Source organism: Takifugu flavidus, chromosome 1 (genome assembly GCF_003711565.1).
Source record: "Takifugu flavidus isolate HTHZ2018 chromosome 1, ASM371156v2, whole genome shotgun sequence".
In the NCBI taxonomy this organism is placed as follows: domain Eukaryota; kingdom Metazoa; phylum Chordata; class Actinopteri; order Tetraodontiformes; family Tetraodontidae; genus Takifugu; species Takifugu flavidus.
Window position 1 is genome coordinate 22681340 of NC_079520.1, and position 16714 is coordinate 22698053.

Below are 16714 nucleotides of genomic sequence, written 5' to 3' on the forward strand. Positions count from 1 at the left end.
GATCTTTGTCGAAGAGAAATATGCCGATCTTTCCTCACAAACCGTTGTCTCAACAGCTTGTCTCATGAGGCGACAGTGGAAAAACGGTCACTGTAGCTCACCAAGCTCCAAGACACATACATGAACTGTTGTGAACCTACTTGCTCCCCAAACCGAAAGAAAGTGTTCCAGCCTATAAGGTGACAGGGTTAAAAGCCCCTCTATACATACACGCACACACCTACTCAGCCCCCCACCCCCCAAAAAAACCCACACACCTATTCAGAAATGCACACACAAACACATCCATACACTCTTTAAAATGCAATATAGCTGGGCAAGGAGGAACCAGGCGAACGAAGGATTCATTAATTATTTGGAGAGCGGTGCTGTCGCCCACAGCCCAGAGGGGTGCTGCCACAGCGTCTGTCCCAACCAAGATCAGACAGAGGGGCCCAAGCCTTTACCTTACAGACACCAGGGCAACAACCCCACAATTCAATTCTGGGTGTGGAGGGGCTCCCCATGAGTAAAACACTGGAACTAGAAGACAAGATTTACTTTATTCATCCACGTAGGGAAATTGAATAACAAGGTGGGGTTCTTTACAACAGCCTACCACTAGAGGGGTTTTTAAACACATATTTTTTTAAAAGGTAACATTTAGAGGACTTCCTCGCATGCCGCTGAGTTTATTTGTCCGAGCAGGGTGGGTTTCTGTGTACATCCCCAAAGAAATTCATTAATATTTAATTTGACAGAACAAAATTCCAACTGCAGCATTATTCACAATATCAGGAAGAATGTTCTGAAATCATCTACAGGATCATCTTCATCTTTTTAGCCTCTCTTTTCTGCTAAATCTGCTGAGCAGGTGTAGAGTGACCAATTAATGGGAGACATTTTGCCAGAGCCATGTGTTGCATGTCTAATGAGTGAAAGTTTGAATTGTGACCTCCCAGCAGTTTCTTTCCACAGCTAATTTATGCTGTCATCTCTGCCAGGTTACTCCACCTCCAGGCCTAATTGTTTCATCCCAATCTTTCTTTAGGAACATTCTTTTTTGTTCTCTCACATAGTGAGAGGGCATTAATTGTAGCTGAATAGTCTTTGTTTTTTACCTGGTAGGTATGGGCTTAAACTATTGCCTCTGTAGACGACTGCTGCTTCAGCCAAAAACAAAAATAAGAAAATAACCACTGGGCTATTGTATTTGTCCCAGGATAGACACATGTTGAACTTGTTGATGTCACCTCCACTATGTTAGGTGGCCATTTCCACTCTTTGGGCTTCTTCGTTTCCGGATGACCTACACTGTTACAGCCCATACCAATAGTGAGCTAGCTAATGGCAAGTCAGAGGGGTTCATCCCTCCTAAAACCAACTCCAGTTTTCACCATCTTCCCATATATAGATTTTTACATGCTGTTTATCTTCACTTATCTGTAAATATGCACAAGTAGATCAACTCTTAACCACATTATCTGGGTCTACTTTCAAACTTTCAAACTTCAATTTTAGTGCAACTAATATATTTAGATGCACATTAGAAATCCATTTTAGGCAATAACCTTTTTTATTGGGGTCATGTCAACCTGCTAAGTGTTCCTTGATGACAAGACAAGACTTTAAAGGTCAAATGGAACAGAAACAACAGCACAAGGAATGCTTGACCCCTCAGACTTTAGGAAAATGTTTTAGTTATTACTGTTGAGAAGCAATATCCACAAAAATGATTCTATTTGACTAGATTTGGATACCAGCAGAGAAGGTTCATTGCAGCCTCATAGAGAATGGCATGGTGAGCAGCATTTGTAACAAAATAAGAGAAAATGAGTTAATGATGGTGCAAATGATGAGATTGTGAGCTTTGATGCTGCTTCTTATGACCTCTGGGAGATAATGAATAATGCTGTTTGCTGGGTTTCCATGAAAACTACTTGATTGTAATTGCAGTTGATTACTTTGAAAAATAAAAATAAAAATCTGTGTTTTTTTATGACATCACTGAATGATAGTTCATGCCATAGAAGAGAATCAATCAGTATGGGTGTAATTGTCCAGTAAAATTACTGTTTTATTTACATATGATGGAATAGCAGCTGTTACAACTGAGATTAAAAGGTTTGTTGTGATTAAAATTACATTGTTCCAACTAGCATTTTTTAAAATGTATGTATGTGCAGAGCACTGTGACCATGTTGGCCAGAAAAAACATAGAAGCTTAAGACAACATCCTGTTTAGAAAGAACATATGCTGTATCTCTCCAATTAAATACACATTTTTCCATTAGAAACTGAGAATAAAATGAAAGCTACCTAATCAAGTAATATAATGTGCCCTACGGTATCCATGGTTAAAGTAAAAACTAGTAAAACCAAGTAAAAACTACTAGCAGTGTGAAATGTGGCACTCATGTAAATCACACACATGACTACACGGTCCAGTCTACACTCATGTGTTTGAAAATAGCCGAGTTAGAGAACACTTAGAGACTTGCAGAGGAGACCTTTTGATATTGGTTTGTTTTCTAATGTATTCAATTTTATCCCCAGGTGCACAGCGATGTTGGTGTTTTTATGCCATTTGATTGGTCAAAGTTTTGGTCTATATATTATAGGGCTGATATTAACGGTTTCTATCAATATTCAGTATATCTTTTATATTTCATTTTCAGTGATCATGAGACAACATTCACTTCTCCTCCTTGCAAGAGTGTGTTTACAGAATGAATAATAATATAGATAATCAAAATATCCAACTAGAAACTTTTAATCTGTCTTTGATAGTTTCTTTAATCATCCCAGTGTACAGCCAAAAATAAATGGGGATTCGAACTGAAATTGCATCCATAAATGTCAGCTCCGCAACTGAAGCCTCTCCACTCTCAGACTTTCACCTCGTTCTCTCCTTTGAATGTGGCTCACATCAGTCCTCTTGTGTGACAGCTCCTAAAGTGCTCGACAGCATGAGAACTGATAGTTTTCTGCAAATGACAATCTGACGCTTAGAACACCTTCACTCCCATCTGTAAATGTCCGCTTAGATAATCCTGTTAAAGTGTCTTCACTCCTCCAGTTTAATGAGTCATTGCACAAACTCTGTCTCGGCTCCTGCTCCCTTCATAGTTGTTGAGCTTAATGTGAACACTTGAAGAAAAATAGCACAATGGAGTCGAGGCACTTGCTGTTCTTTGGTAGAAGATTGGGGATTCAGTTTTATCTGTCTATGGATGTTTTAGACAGCAACTTTAATGTGTGTGTGTGTGTTGTGTGTGTGTGTGGTGTGTGTGTGTGTGTGTGTCATGGGGGTTGTTCCTTTACTTGCTATTTATTGAGTACCAAATATTGCATTGTACTATCAAAGTAAGGACATTTCTGTGAAGTAAAGACATTTTGGGCCTCACAACTTCAAAGTACTGTTTGAGGGTTAAGAGTCAGTTTCAGTGTTGAGGTTAAAATTGGGTTTAAGTTGGGGTTAGGAAGTTAGTTGTTATGGTTAGAGGTAGGTTTGGGCCCTGTAGAATAAATGAAAGTCCTCACAAAGAGTGTTATTCAACGACAGAATAAAACCTTTCCACCCACCTGTTAAAGTCATAAGTTCACAAAATCCCTGGTATCTACTCAAATCATTACCCATTAGTGCCACCCCAGTGAGCAAACTAGTATTGGGTTTTTTCCCCCTTTACTTTTCTTCTATTTAAAAAGTTCTAAATAAAACACAATCCTTATCTGTAACTTATTTAAATTCATATTTCTTGAACACGTGCAGGAACAGTTCTGCTTTGTTTCAGAGTGGCTTTGCTTTACAACGATATTTAGGGGAACAGTTTTCAGGTTTTTTTCAACATTGCAAGTTGCATTTTAAGAATGCAATGTTGTTGTTGTTGTTTTTTTTTAGTTGTCTACGGTTTTGCAAGTGGATATGTTTGTCTGTTGTTTTACTCTTGGCTGATGTATATGTAGAGACTGTGAGAGCTTCCAATCCATCACGAGTGACACAATTTGGCAGCCAACATGACTGCCTGAGGCACAAACACTCAGGGTGACAGATCCTGAGAGATTGCTCTATGCTACACTGTGGAAATTTGACTCATGCATGAGCATGCTAATCAAAACATGACACACTCCCCTTGGTTGCCACCGCACTGTGCCGGATTTGGTCCTTTGCTTCTATAGGAAGGAAGGAAGGAAGGAAGGAAGGAAGGAAGGAAGGAAGGAAGGAAGGAAGGAAGGAAGGAGGGTGGGAGGGAGAGAATGAAGAAAGAAAGAAGAAAGAAAGAAAGAAAGAAAGAAAGAAAGAAAGAAAGAAAGAAAGAAAGAAAGAAAGAAAGAAAGATTTTACACAACCACTTTATTTAGACAAATTCACACTCTGTTAAAAAACCAGTGCTGACAACAAAATAAATAGAATCAACAAAAAACAGTTACTCCACAAGGAGTTTGTCCACTGTCCGATTGGTCCAAAAGTGTCCTTTACAACATTCAAACACACACAAAAAAAACAAAACAAAAAAAACATTGTCCCTCGCCCGGAACAGAAATGGGCACTGGTCCAACATAGTAGGATCCGTCCTACAGAGGGAAAAAATGACGGTGGCCTGTCACGCAGGCTCCAGCGGGGGGGCTCCATCCCTTCCCAGCCAGTCGGCCTACAAGCTGGTGCTCTCGTTGGACTGTTCTCTCAGATGTCTCCTGGCTTTGCCCATGTGCTTCTTCAGCCTGAAGATCTCAGGGTCAGTCAGGTCCGACACCACTCTGTGTTTGATCCAATGACCGGCTGACTGGATGAAGAGGAGCTTGTCGGGGAAGTAACTCCCCAAATCAGGGCCCCTCATGCCTTTGGTCTTTGTGAGAAAGTTCTTGATCATGCTCGGGGGGTACAAGTCATCCCTCTCGCTGTCCGCCACCGTGTTCGACAGCTCACTGGCATCGGACATGTACTCTTGATCGCTGTTGTCCGTGGCAGCGGCTGCATCCTCCAGCCGTCCAGCTTTTCTGTCACCACCGTCGTTCATTACATTTTTCTGTTTTCTGCGCCGCTTTGGGGGAGCTGGCCGCCATTCAGACCCCCCCCCCGCTGCCCTCACTTGTACCTGCACCTCCTTCACCCAGCTCACCTGTGCTAACGCTAACCTCACCCTGCTCACCTGTGCTCATTCCTCCCACACCAAGCTCGCCAGCCATTTTCCCTGTCTCCTGCCCCACGTCACCTACAGCTACACCCTGCTCACCGGTTTCACCCATGTCTCCCATCTCTCCTACCTCACCCAGTTCACTTATTTCACTCATTCCCTCCCCAGTCTCACCCAGCCCGCCCAACACTTCAAAAGCCACCCCAGTTGGATCCATTTCCTTCCCCGCCTCACCAGTCACCTCCACCACCATCTCCACATTCTCCCTCGCTCCACTCACCTCAGTCACACGCACACATTCACTCCGTTTTCCCTCCGCCTTCGGCTCCATCTCCGCGCCGTCCGGAGCAGCGAGGTCCCCCTCCGCACCGCAAAGACCACCCCGACCTGGACAGTCCGGAGGCTCCACACCAAAGCACAGAGCCCCCTAACCACCCAGTCCAGGGTCGACAATGGGACAGCACCCCCAGCGGTAGACCGGAAACATCTCCCAGCCTGGCAGGCCCCCATGAGGAAACACCATGAGGAGACACTGGAGCTAAAAACTGAAGGACTAAAACAGTAAATGGGATAAAAGGTATAAAAGCTAAAAGCTGAGGAACTAAGAATTGGAGCAGTAAAACAGTACTAAGACTACAACAGACTAAAACAGTAAATGGGATAAAAGGTGTAAAGACTAAAAACTGGGAATAAGAACTGAGGGAGTAAAACAGTAAAAGTGTCAAGTAAAATAAGGATAAGACATAAATTTAAAATAATCAGAAAATCAATTAAAGGCTTGATTAAAAAGGTGTGTCTTGAGCCTCTTTTTAAAAATCTCAACAGTCTCTGCGGCCCTGAGGTTCTCCGGCAGGCTGTTCCACAGTCGGGGACCATAATAACTGAAGGCCGCTTCCCCGTGCGTTTTAGTGCTTACATGTGGAATGGTTAAAAGGCCGGTGTTGGAGGACCTCAGAGTCCGCGAGGGATGATAGAATAAAAGCAGGTCGGATAAATAAGTCGGGCCAAGACCATTAAGACATTTAAAAACTAATAGAAGAACCTTAAAATCGATCCTGAAACGCACGGGTAACCAATGCAGCGATTCTAAAACCGGTGTGATGTGCTCCCGCCCTCTGGTCCTCGTCAGCACTCGTGCAGCTGAGTTTTGTAGTAATTGTAGGTTTGTGATGCTCTTTTTTGGAAGACCAGAGAGCAGGGCATTACAATAATCTAAACGACAGGAGATAAAAGCGTGCATCAGCACCTCCGTGCTGGCCTGAGAGAGAAACGGGCGGACTCTGGCTATATTCTTCAGGTGGTAAAAACCTACCTTGGTTGTGTTTTTGATGTGTGGAATAAAACTAAGCTCAGAGTCAAAGATCACACCCAGATTTTTTACAGATTGAGATGGCTTAAAATCCTTCAATTTTGGAAAAAGTTTCTCTCTCTGACCTTCAGGACCAATAACTAAGGCTTCTGTTTTGTCCTGGTTGAGCTGTAGGAAGTTTTCTGCCATCCATGACTGGATATCTAAAATACAGTTAAAAAGGGCATCAACTGGCCCTGTGTCATCAGGAGCCACGGCGATGTACAGTTGCGTATCGTCAGCATAGCTGTGGAAGCTGATGCCGTGGCTCCTGATGACATCCCCAAGAGGAAGCATGTAAAGATTAAAAAGGGTTGGACCTAAAATTGACCCTTGGGGAACCCCACACTTTGTCTCATGGATTCTCGAGGAACATGTATCCATACTTACAAAGAAGCTTCGATCACTAAGGTAGGAGGTGAACCAGCCTCCCGCCATTCTCCCTCCCGCCTTTTTTTAAAAAGGAAGGGCAGCAGTTACAAAACAGTTACAAAACAGTTTTGCCATAGTCCTGGCATAGCCATCTGTGGACAACATGAGTAGTTCTACATCCGTGATTGGTGAGACGGCTGTGACCGTTATAAGAGAATTGTGTGGAAAAGTAGTTGAAAAATCCACGGTGTTTGTACAGCGTTCTCAGGCGTCACCTTCTGAGCCTTTGCAGCAAGAATGGTCTTTGGAGCCTTATAGTCAAACAGGGAGTTTTGGGTATGTGTTCCGTTACAAGACGGGGGAGTTGATTCTCTATCAGCGGGAAGAATCTTCCAGTGAGGGGCCTATGTTGTCGGCTACGATGTCTTCCAATGACTGGGGTGTGTTGAAACTGATCAAACCGAGAATGGTGTGTGTGACTGAAGAAGGCTGTGAAGAAAGAAACAACACAGAACAGAAACCTTCCACAGAACAAACATTTTGTGAAACAGTTGTGAAAACTAGAGAAGAGAAAACTATTGGAGAAAGTTAGACTGTTAGAACCCTAACACTGTGGTTCAGAAGAAAAGAGAAAAGAGTTGGTGGCCTCAAGTAAGAAATTTAGGGGCCTACGTTGTCTTCCGGTGTCCGAGGTGTGTAACTGAAGAAGCTTAAATCCCCTGGAGACCTGGAGGCCCTCCTGGAGAAAAACATTCTTAACATGAGTTATATCGCCTGAACCTGTTGTTTGGTAGAGTTCCCGTGTAGGGAGGTATCCCCATGGGAGCTACATCACCACCAGTTGGTCCACCGGGGCAATCGTCAATATCAGACTTTTCGGCGCCAATCAACTTTTTTTTTTTTTTTTCCTTCTCGCCAAGCATTGTAAAGCGAATATATACATGATCATCTCACAGTCATTAGCTCAGTCCTCCAGAACTTCATCGGAAGCTTCACCGTCTGCGAGCGCGTGTAACAAACAAAGATGGCTGCAAAGATGACTACCGGTAAGCCTCAAATTCTTCCCAAACTTTTTCTCTGTAGTTTTCTAAATAGTTTTAGAAAACTATTAATGAATGAACTATTAATGATTAACTACTATTTACGAATAACTGTGTTTTAGAAGTTACAGTAGAGGTTCACCATATGCCAATTTATCCTGGTAAGCAATCCGTGATCTTTTTAACCTGAAAGTTGTTCTATTTTTATTCTAGATTTTTAAGTGTAATTTTCTGTATCTTTAAAGTCAGCGCCGATGAGTTTGAAGGAATAACCCTCACGCAAACAGACATTGGTATTTTACATACAGTTTTTTGTTTTGTTTTGTTTTGTTTTTTATGAACAGCTCAGTTGTTCATAGATTGCTGAAATATAACTTTTTATGATACATTTTTCAGATCTGTTAGCCAGGGCTGAAAGATTGGTATCCGAAGACAACCAAGAAACTGAAAAAGCAGTAAAAGCATTGCTGTGTTCTGAAACCCCACTCCCCGTGCAGGGGACAAATTGCTGTGTAACTGAAATTGGTGAAATTGAGATTGAGAGGGAAACCTCGGCACTTCAACATGGGACTGACTCAAGTAAGCAGACGAACAAACTCTCCAGAAGACGTGTGAGACAGCCAGGAGGACCGAAGTCGACTGTACAAGGTAATATATTTATCTGTGATTAGAAGTATATACAAAATATGTGCCGTTTTGATGATTTGTATTTTAACGATTTTCCCCTCTGTCTAAACAGAACCATCAAAACAGAACCTTCAAACGTGCGCCTCTCTGAGCACTGTGACTCCCACGGCCTTTCCACCCTCCCGTGAACCTTCTGCCCCTGCGAGGAGACGTAGAATACGGCAAGCGTGTACCACTCTGACCCCTGTACTTACAGCGGCACCCACGGCAGCTCCACTCTCCCTTTCACCAGATCCTTTCGAACCTGCGAGGCCGATAAGGAGACGTAGGAACCAGAGACACAAGTCTAACATTGTCAGGAGATTGTTTGATGGTATATTTTATACTATATCTTCTTGACTAATAATAATAATAATATATAAAAAAAATAATAACTCATCTCTCATCTAATTACAGATTCAGGGTTGAGATTAAACGAGAGCGTTCCTGAACCGTCCTTCGACAGGGTGGAGGGGGATACAGTCGGATACATTCATTCCCAACAACAGCACGAGCACCACGAGAGCGTTCGTCAACCGTCCTTCGACAGGGTGGAGGGGGATACAGGCTGCTACATTCATTCCCAACACCCCCAAGACATGGTAGTGCTGGAGATTTTCAATAATGTCATACGGTATATTGTTTCCTCCAATTGTAACCAAAGGTGTACTAAAACAGTGTTGAAAAAGCTGTAATTTTTTTTTCCTTTTTCTGTCTTTTGTTTAAGATATGGATGAGGATTTCAATGTTGAATATTTTAATCAAGTACCGAATGCTTTACAAATAGCTGTTGATCAATTAAGTGAAATTCCAATCTCCATTCCAATAAATTTACAATTTACAGAAGCGATAATTGATGCTCCCGAAAGCCCTAACGCAGCAGAGCAAAATGAAAACGTCCTAGAACTTGACACCTTACAACTCATAAATGATGCCCTCGAAAACCTTAATGCAGTTAATGCAGTAGAGTTTGAAAATCATTCTCCTTCATCAGCTCTCCACACGCAAAGTGATCATGTCTTACACGCGGTAACAATCAGATCAGAGACGGATTCAGCAGAGACACAATCGGCTCTTCCTAACCCCCCTCCTGAACAGGATGAGAGGCCAGGAGAAGGGGGGTCAGAGAGCAGACCATCACCCCATCTTTCTCCTCAGCAAGGGGGAGGAGGGCTAGGAGAAAATCCATCCGATCTCTCTCCTGAGCGGGGTGAGAGGTTTTTTAATGATTTTAACACATGGAGAACAAGACGCTCCTTTAACATTCCCACTCGGGGAAATGTGCCTGACATTGCAACATTCTATCGAGATGTAACAGGGGTTATCAGCGAATTGGCGGATGTTGCCAGACGACATAGTAGTCGCAATGATTTAATACAGTTGGAGGTGGTGGGTGAAAACGTACACAATCATGTTACAGTTGCTGTGGATGAACAAGGTGAAAATATTCTACCGGCTTTTAATGGAATGCTAGATCGGATTGTGCAGTCAAACGGTATCATTTCATCGGATGAGAATATAGAATTCATCCTTCACGTGGTGCAGAACCCAGGAGGAGGTGCCAAACGTAAGATGGAGAAAACTCTAGACTGTGAAATCATTGACAAAAAAAGACGTCACTTATTTATCGTAGACAACAGAGACAACCAGCTTTGCTTCGCCATCAGTCTAGCTCACGTTATCTACCCGAAACTTACTGAAAGAGAATGCCTTGATATTGCGAGGAAGTTGCAGCATCAGGCTGGTTTAAATGATGAGACCCCCGTCACTTTCAGTGACATTGGTAAATTTGAAAATATTCTGGGGCGTAAAATTGTTGTGTTTTACAGAACATGCCACAGTAAACCCCTCTCACATTATGAGACAAAATTCTCTGATCGTTCCAATCAGTTGTTTCTCTTTTTACTACAAAATCACTATTATGGGATAAAAAATCTCAAAGCCTTCCTGGGGTCGTCAGTCTGTAATTATTGTTACAAGACTTTTAAGCACCCCTATACCCACTTTTGTAAAGGTTACTGCGCAGTGTGCAACGATCCTGCCTGCCCCACAGAAGGGTTCAACACAGTGGTTTGCTCTGACTGTAACAGAACGTGTCGCTCACCCTCTTGTTTCACCAGACACAAATTGGTCAGTTCAAGCAGAAAGTCCAGCCTCTGCGACCGAATCAAAAAATGCGCGCGATGCGAACTATACTACAGTGTCAATTTGTCGTTAGACGATGCAAAGCATCGCTGTGCGGTGAAAAAATGTAAAATCTGTGGTGAAAAACTGCAGAGCGACTCTAAAGTCGATCATAGTTGTTACATTCCTACCCTCCAACCAGACATCTCACATCCTGATTTGGTTTTTTATGATTTTGAAACATTGTGGGTCAAAATGGAGAGCATGTTCCTTTTTTAGTGCATACAAAAACATCCAAAGGTGAAGAGAAGGCGTTTTATGGTCTTGACTGTGCTAAAATGTTTATTTTGCATTTCAGGAAGTCACTATACAAACAGAACATCTTTATAGCCCATAATGCCAAGGGGTTTGACAGTTATCTGGTGTTAAAAGGTATGTTGGAACTGGATGTGACGCCACAACAGATTCTGATGAACGGGAGTAAAATCCTCAGTTTTGAGGAATCCCATTATGGTCTCAAATTCATAGATTCCCTGTCATTTCTCCCCATGCGTCTCAGCGCTATGCCCAAAGCCTTAGGATTCACTGACAAGACCAAGGGGTATTTCCCACACAAATTTAGCTCAGAAATTCACCTCAATTACGTGGGGCCCTATCCCGTTCCGTCCGACTACGACGTAGATCGCATGACGGTGCGCGAACGGGAAGAATTTGACCCGTGGTACAACGAGGTCAGCCGAGGTACCTTTGACTTCAAAAAGGAGGCCTCGCTGTACTGCAAAAATGATGTTGACATTCTCACCCAGGGCAGTCTTAAATTTAGAGATCAGTTCCTAGGTGAGACGGGGGTAGACCCTTTTGGTTCTATCACCATAGCCGGAGCCTGTATGAAGGTGTTTCGCACCAATTATCTGACTCCTAACACTCTGGCTATCCCCTGCCCTCACAACTATTTGAATCAGAGCAAAAGATTCTCTAGCGCATCGGTTCAATGGTTAGAATGGTTGATGCACAAAGAAAAAATCTTTATACAGCATGCTCTAAACATGGGTGAAAAACAGATTGGTGCATTTTTCGTAGACGGATATGCTGAGATTGACGGTGTAAAACATGTCTGGGAATTTCATGGATGTTTTTACCACGGCTGTCCCAGTTGCTTTGATCCCACAGTACAGTGCGATATGAGAGGCGTCACCTTTGGTGAACTGCACTACAAAAGTGAGAAGAGGGTGAGTGAGCTACAGACCACACATGGGGTTCGTGTTGTAGTCATGAGAGAACACACGTGGAACCAGATGAAAACAACATGCACGGAGGTTAAATAAGTCGGGCCAAGACCATTAAGACATTTAAAAACTAATAGAAGAACCTTAAAATCGATCCTGAAACGCACGGGTAACCAATGCAGCGATTCTAAAACCGTGTGTGATGTGCTCCGCCTCTGGTCCTCGTCAGCACTCGTGCAGCTGAGTTTTGTAGTAATTGTAGGTTTGTGATGCTCTTTTTGGAAGACCAGAGCAGGGCATTACAATAATCTAAACGACAGGAGATAAAGCGTGCATCAGCACCTCCGTGCTGGCCTGAGAGAGAAACGGGCGGACTCTGGCTATATTCTTCAGGTGGTAAAAAACCTACCTTGGTTGTGTTTTTGATGTGTGGATAAAACTAAGCTCAGAGTCAAAGATCACACCCAGATTTTTTACAGATTGAGATGGCTTAAAATCCTTCAATTTTGGAAAAAGTTTTTCTCTTCTGACCTTCAGGACCAATAACTAAGGCTTCTGTTTTGTCCTGGTTGAGCTGTAGGAAGTTTTCTGCCATCCATGACTGGATATCTAAAATACAGTTAAAAAGGGCATCAACTGGCCCTGTGTCATCAGGAGCCACGGCGATTGTCAGTTGCGTATCGTCAGCATAGCGTGGAAGCTGATGCCGTGCTCCTGATGACATCCCCAAGAGGAAGCATGTAAAGATTAAAAGGGTTGGACCTAAAATTGACCCTTGGGGAACCCCCACCTTGTCTCATGGATTCTCGAGGAACATGTATCCTACTTACAAAGAAGTTCCCCCCTAAGGTAGGAGGGGAACCCCCCTCCCGCCATTCTCCCTTCCCGCTTTTTTTAAAAAGGAAGGGCAGCAGTTACAAAACAGTTACAAAACAGTTTTGCCATAGTCCTGGCATAGCCATCTGTGGACAACATGAGTAGTTCTACATCCGTGATTGGTGAGACGGCTGTGACCGTTATAAGAGAATTGTGTGGAAAAGTAGTTGAAAAATCCACGGTGTTTGTACAGCGTTCTCAGGCGTCACCTTCTGAGCCTTTGCAGCAAGAATGGTCTTTGGAGCCTTATAGTCAAACAGGGAGTTTTGGGTATGTGTTCCGTTACAAGACGGGGGAGCTGATTCTCTATCAGCGGGAAGAATCTTCCAGTGAGGGGCCTATGTTGTCGGCTACGATGTCTTCCAATGACTGGGGTGTGTTGAAACTGATCAAACCGAGAATGGTGTGTGTGACTGAAGAAGGCTGTGAAGAAAGAAACAACACAGAACAGAAACCTTCCACAGAACAAACATTTTGTGAAACAGTTGTGAAAACTAGAGAAGAGAAAACTATTGGAGAAAGTTAGACTGTTAGAACCCTAACACTGTGGTTCAGAAAAAGAGAAAAGAGTTGGTGGCCTCAAGTAAGAAATTTAGGGGCCTACGTTGTCTTCCGGTGTCCGAGGTGTGTAACTGAAGAAGCTTAAATCCCGTGGAGACCTGGAGGCCCTCCTGGAGAAAAACATTCTTAACATGAGTTATATCGCCTGAACCTGTTGTTTGGTAGAGTTCCCGTGTAGGGAGGTATCCCATGGGAGCACATCACCACCAGTTGGTCCACCGGGGCAATCGTCAATATCAGACTTTTCGGCGCCAATCAACTTTTTTTTTTTTTTTTTCCTTCTCGCCAAGCATTGTAAAGCGAATATATACATGATCATCTCACAGTCATTAGCTCAGTCCTCCAGAACTTCATCGGAAGCTTCACCGTCTGCGAGAGCGCGTGTAACAAACAAAGATGGCTGCAAAGATGACTACCGGTAAGCCTCAAATTCTTCCCAAACTTTTTCTCTGTAGTTTTCTAAATAGTTTTAGAAAACTATTAATGAATGAACTATTAATGATTAACTACTATTTACGAATAACTGTGTTTTAGAAGTTACAGTAGAGGTTCACCATATGCCAATTTATCCTGGTAAGCAATCCGTGATCTTTTTAACCTGAAAGTTGTTCTATTTTTATTCTAGATTTTTAAGTGTAATTTTCTGTATCTTTAAAGTCAGCGCCGATGAGTTTGAAGGAATAACCCTCACGCAAACAGACATTGGTATTTTACATACAGTTTTTTTTTTTTGTTTTGTTTTGTTTTTATGAACAGCTCAGTTGTTCATAGATTGCTGAAATATAACTTTTTATGATACATTTTTCAGATCTGTTAGCCAGGGCTGAAAGATTGGTATCCGAAGACAACCAAGAAACTGAAAAAGCAGTAAAAGCATTGCTGTGTTCTGAAACCCCACTCCCCGTGCAGGGGACAAATTGCTGTGTAACTGAAATTGGTGAAATTGAGATTGAGAGGGAAACCTCGGCACTTCAACATGGGACTGACTCAAGTAAGCAGACGAACAAACTCTCCAGAAGACGTGTGAGACAGCCAGGAGGACCGAAGTCGACTGTACAAGGTAATATATTTATCTGTGATTAGAAGTATATACAAAATATGTGCCGTTTTGATGATTTGTATTTTAACGATTTTCCCCTCTGTCTAAACAGAACCATCAAAACAGAACCTTCAAACGTGCGCCTCTCTGAGCACTGTGACTCCCACGGCCTTTCCACCCTCCCGTGAACCTTCTGCCCCTGCGAGGAGACGTAGAATACGGCAAGCGTGTACCACTCTGACCCCTGTACTTACAGCGGCACCCACGGCAGCTCCACTCTCCCTTTCACCAGATCCTTTCGAACCTGCGAGGCCGATAAGGAGACGTAGGAACCAGAGACACAAGTCTAACATTGTCAGGAGATTGTTTGATGGTATATTTTATACTATATCTTCTTGACTAATAATAATAATAATATATAAAAAAATAATAACTCATCTCTCATCTAATTACAGATTCAGGGTTGAGATTAAACGAGAGCGTTCCTGAACCGTCCTTCGACAGGGTGGAGGGGGATACAGGGGGAACATCATTCCCAACAACAGCACGAGCACCACGAGAGCGTTCGTCAAACGTCCTTCGACAGGGTGGAGGGGGATACAGGCTGCTACATTCATTCCCAACACCCCAAGACAGGTAGTGCTGGAGATTTTCAATAATGTCATACGGTATATTGTTTCCTCCAATTGTAACCAAGGGGTGTACTAAACAGTGTGTTGAAAAAGCTGTAATTTTTTTTTTCCTTTTTCTGTCTTTTGTTTAAGATATGGATGAGGATTTCAATGTTGAATATTTTAATCAAGTACCGAATGCTTTACAAATAGCTGTTGATCAATTAAGTGAAATTCCAATCTCATTCCAATAAATTACAATACAGAAGCGATAATTGATGCACCCGAAATTTACAATTTACAGAGCAAAATGAAAACGTCCTAGAACTTGACACCTTACAACTCATAAATGATGCCCTCGAAAACCTTAATGCAGTTAATGCAGTAGAGTTTGAAAATCATTCTCCTTCATCAGCTCTCCACACGCAAAGTGATCATGTCTTACACGCGGTAACAATCAGATCAGAGACGGATTCAGCAGAGACACAATCGGCTCTTCCTAACCCCCCTCCTGAACAGGATGAGAGGCCAGGAGAAGGGGGGTCAGAGAGCAGACCTCACCCCATCTTTCTCCTCAGCAAGGGGGAGGAGGGCTAGGAGAAAATCCATCCGATCTCTCTCCTGAGCGGGGTGAGAGGTTTTTTAATGATTTTAACACATGGAGAACAAGACGCTCCTTTAACATTCCCACTCGGGGAAATGTGCCTGACATTGCAACATTCTATCGAGATGTAACAGGGGTTATCAGCGAATTGGTGGATGTTGCCAGACGACATAGTAGTCGCAATGATTTAATACAGTTGGAGGTGGTGGGTGAAAACGTACACAATCATGTTACAGTTGCTGTGGATGAACAAGGTGAAAAATATTCTACCGGCTTTTAATGGAATGCTAGATCGGATTGTGCAGTCAAACGGTATCATTTCATCGGATGAGAATATAGAATTCATCCTTCACGTGGTGCAGAACCCAGGAGGAGGTGCCAAACGTAAGATGGAGAAAACTCTAGACTGTGAAATCATTGACAAAAAAAGACGTCACTTATTTATCGTAGACAACAGAGACAACCAGCTTTGCTTCGCCATCAGTCTAGCTCACGTTATCTACCCGAAACTTACTGAAAGAGAATGCCTTGATATTGCGAGGAAGTTGCAGCATCAGGCTGGTTTAAATGATGAGACCCCCGTCACTTTCAGTGACATTGGTAAATTTGAAAAATATTCTGGGGCGTAAAATTGTTGTGTTTTACAGAACATGCCACAGTAAACCCCTCTCACATTATGAGACAAAATTCTCTGATCGTTCCAATCAGTTGTTTCTCTTTTTACTACAAAATCACTATTATGGGATAAAAAATCTCAAAGCCTTCCTGGGGTCGTCAGTCTGTAATTATTGTTACAAGACTTTTAAGCACCCCTATACCCACTTTTGTAAAGGTTACTGCGCAGTGTGCAACGATCCTGCCTGCCCCACAGAAGGGTTCAACACAGTGGTTTGCTCTGACTGTAACAGAACGTGTCGCTCACCCTCTTGTTTCACCAGACACAAATTGGTCGGTTCAAGCAGAAAGTCCAGCCTCTGCGACCGAATCAAAAAATGCGCACGATGCGAACTATACTACAGTGTCAATTTGTCGTTAGACGATGCAAAGCATCGCTGTGCGGTGAAAAAATGTAAAATCTGTGGTGAAAAACTGCAGAGCGACTCTAAAGTCGATCATAGACATCTACCCTCCAA

The 16714-nt window shown here is 42.9% G+C and overlaps 2 protein-coding genes across 3 annotated transcripts; both read left to right on the forward strand.

The window, feature by feature from the left end:
• The first annotated feature begins 6891 nt into the window (after positions 1-6891).
• On the forward strand, positions 6892-9235 carry LOC130517150 (uncharacterized). 2 transcript variants are annotated; one of them, XM_057018871.1, is made up of 6 exons: positions 6892-7880; positions 7997-8035; positions 8120-8167; positions 8271-8522; positions 8614-8874; positions 8958-9235. In XM_057018871.1, exons 1-6 carry the CDS (start codon positions 7859-7861, stop codon positions 9233-9235), a joined length of 900 nt encoding a protein of 299 aa, XP_056874851.1. In that variant the 5' UTR covers positions 6892-7858. The 2 variants fall into 2 exon arrangements, with proteins under 2 accessions (XP_056874851.1, XP_056874940.1); XM_057018960.1 differs by lacking the exons at positions 7997-8035; positions 8120-8167.
• A 4467-nt stretch (positions 9236-13702) lies between these two features.
• LOC130535632 (uncharacterized) lies at positions 13703-15074 on the forward strand. The gene is made up of 7 exons (XM_057050787.1): positions 13703-13745; positions 13862-13900; positions 13985-14032; positions 14136-14387; positions 14479-14739; positions 14822-14953; positions 15064-15074. The coding sequence occupies exons 1-7, from the start codon at positions 13724-13726 to the stop codon at positions 15072-15074; spliced, it is 765 nt and encodes a 254-aa protein (XP_056906767.1). The 5' UTR covers positions 13703-13723.
• Positions 15075-16714: the final 1640 nt, after the last annotated feature.

Coding starts and splice junctions, on each gene's coding strand:
- LOC130535632 (XM_057050787.1), top strand. CDS start 13,724: ATGGCTGCAAAGATGACTACCG. Junction 13,746..13,861: donor GGCTGCAAAGATGACTACCG/GTAAGCCTCAAA, acceptor ACTGTGTTTTAG/AAGTTACAGTAGAGGTTCAC. Junction 14,033..14,135: donor CCTCACGCAAACAGACATTG/GTATTTTACATA, acceptor TACATTTTTCAG/ATCTGTTAGCCAGGGCTGAA.
- LOC130517150 (XM_057018871.1), top strand. CDS start 7,859: ATGGCTGCAAAGATGACTACCG. Junction 8,036..8,119: donor CCATATGCCAATTTATCCTG/GTAAGCAATCCG, acceptor GTATCTTTAAAG/TCAGCGCCGATGAGTTTGAA. Junction 8,168..8,270: donor CCTCACGCAAACAGACATTG/GTATTTTACATA, acceptor TACATTTTTCAG/ATCTGTTAGCCAGGGCTGAA.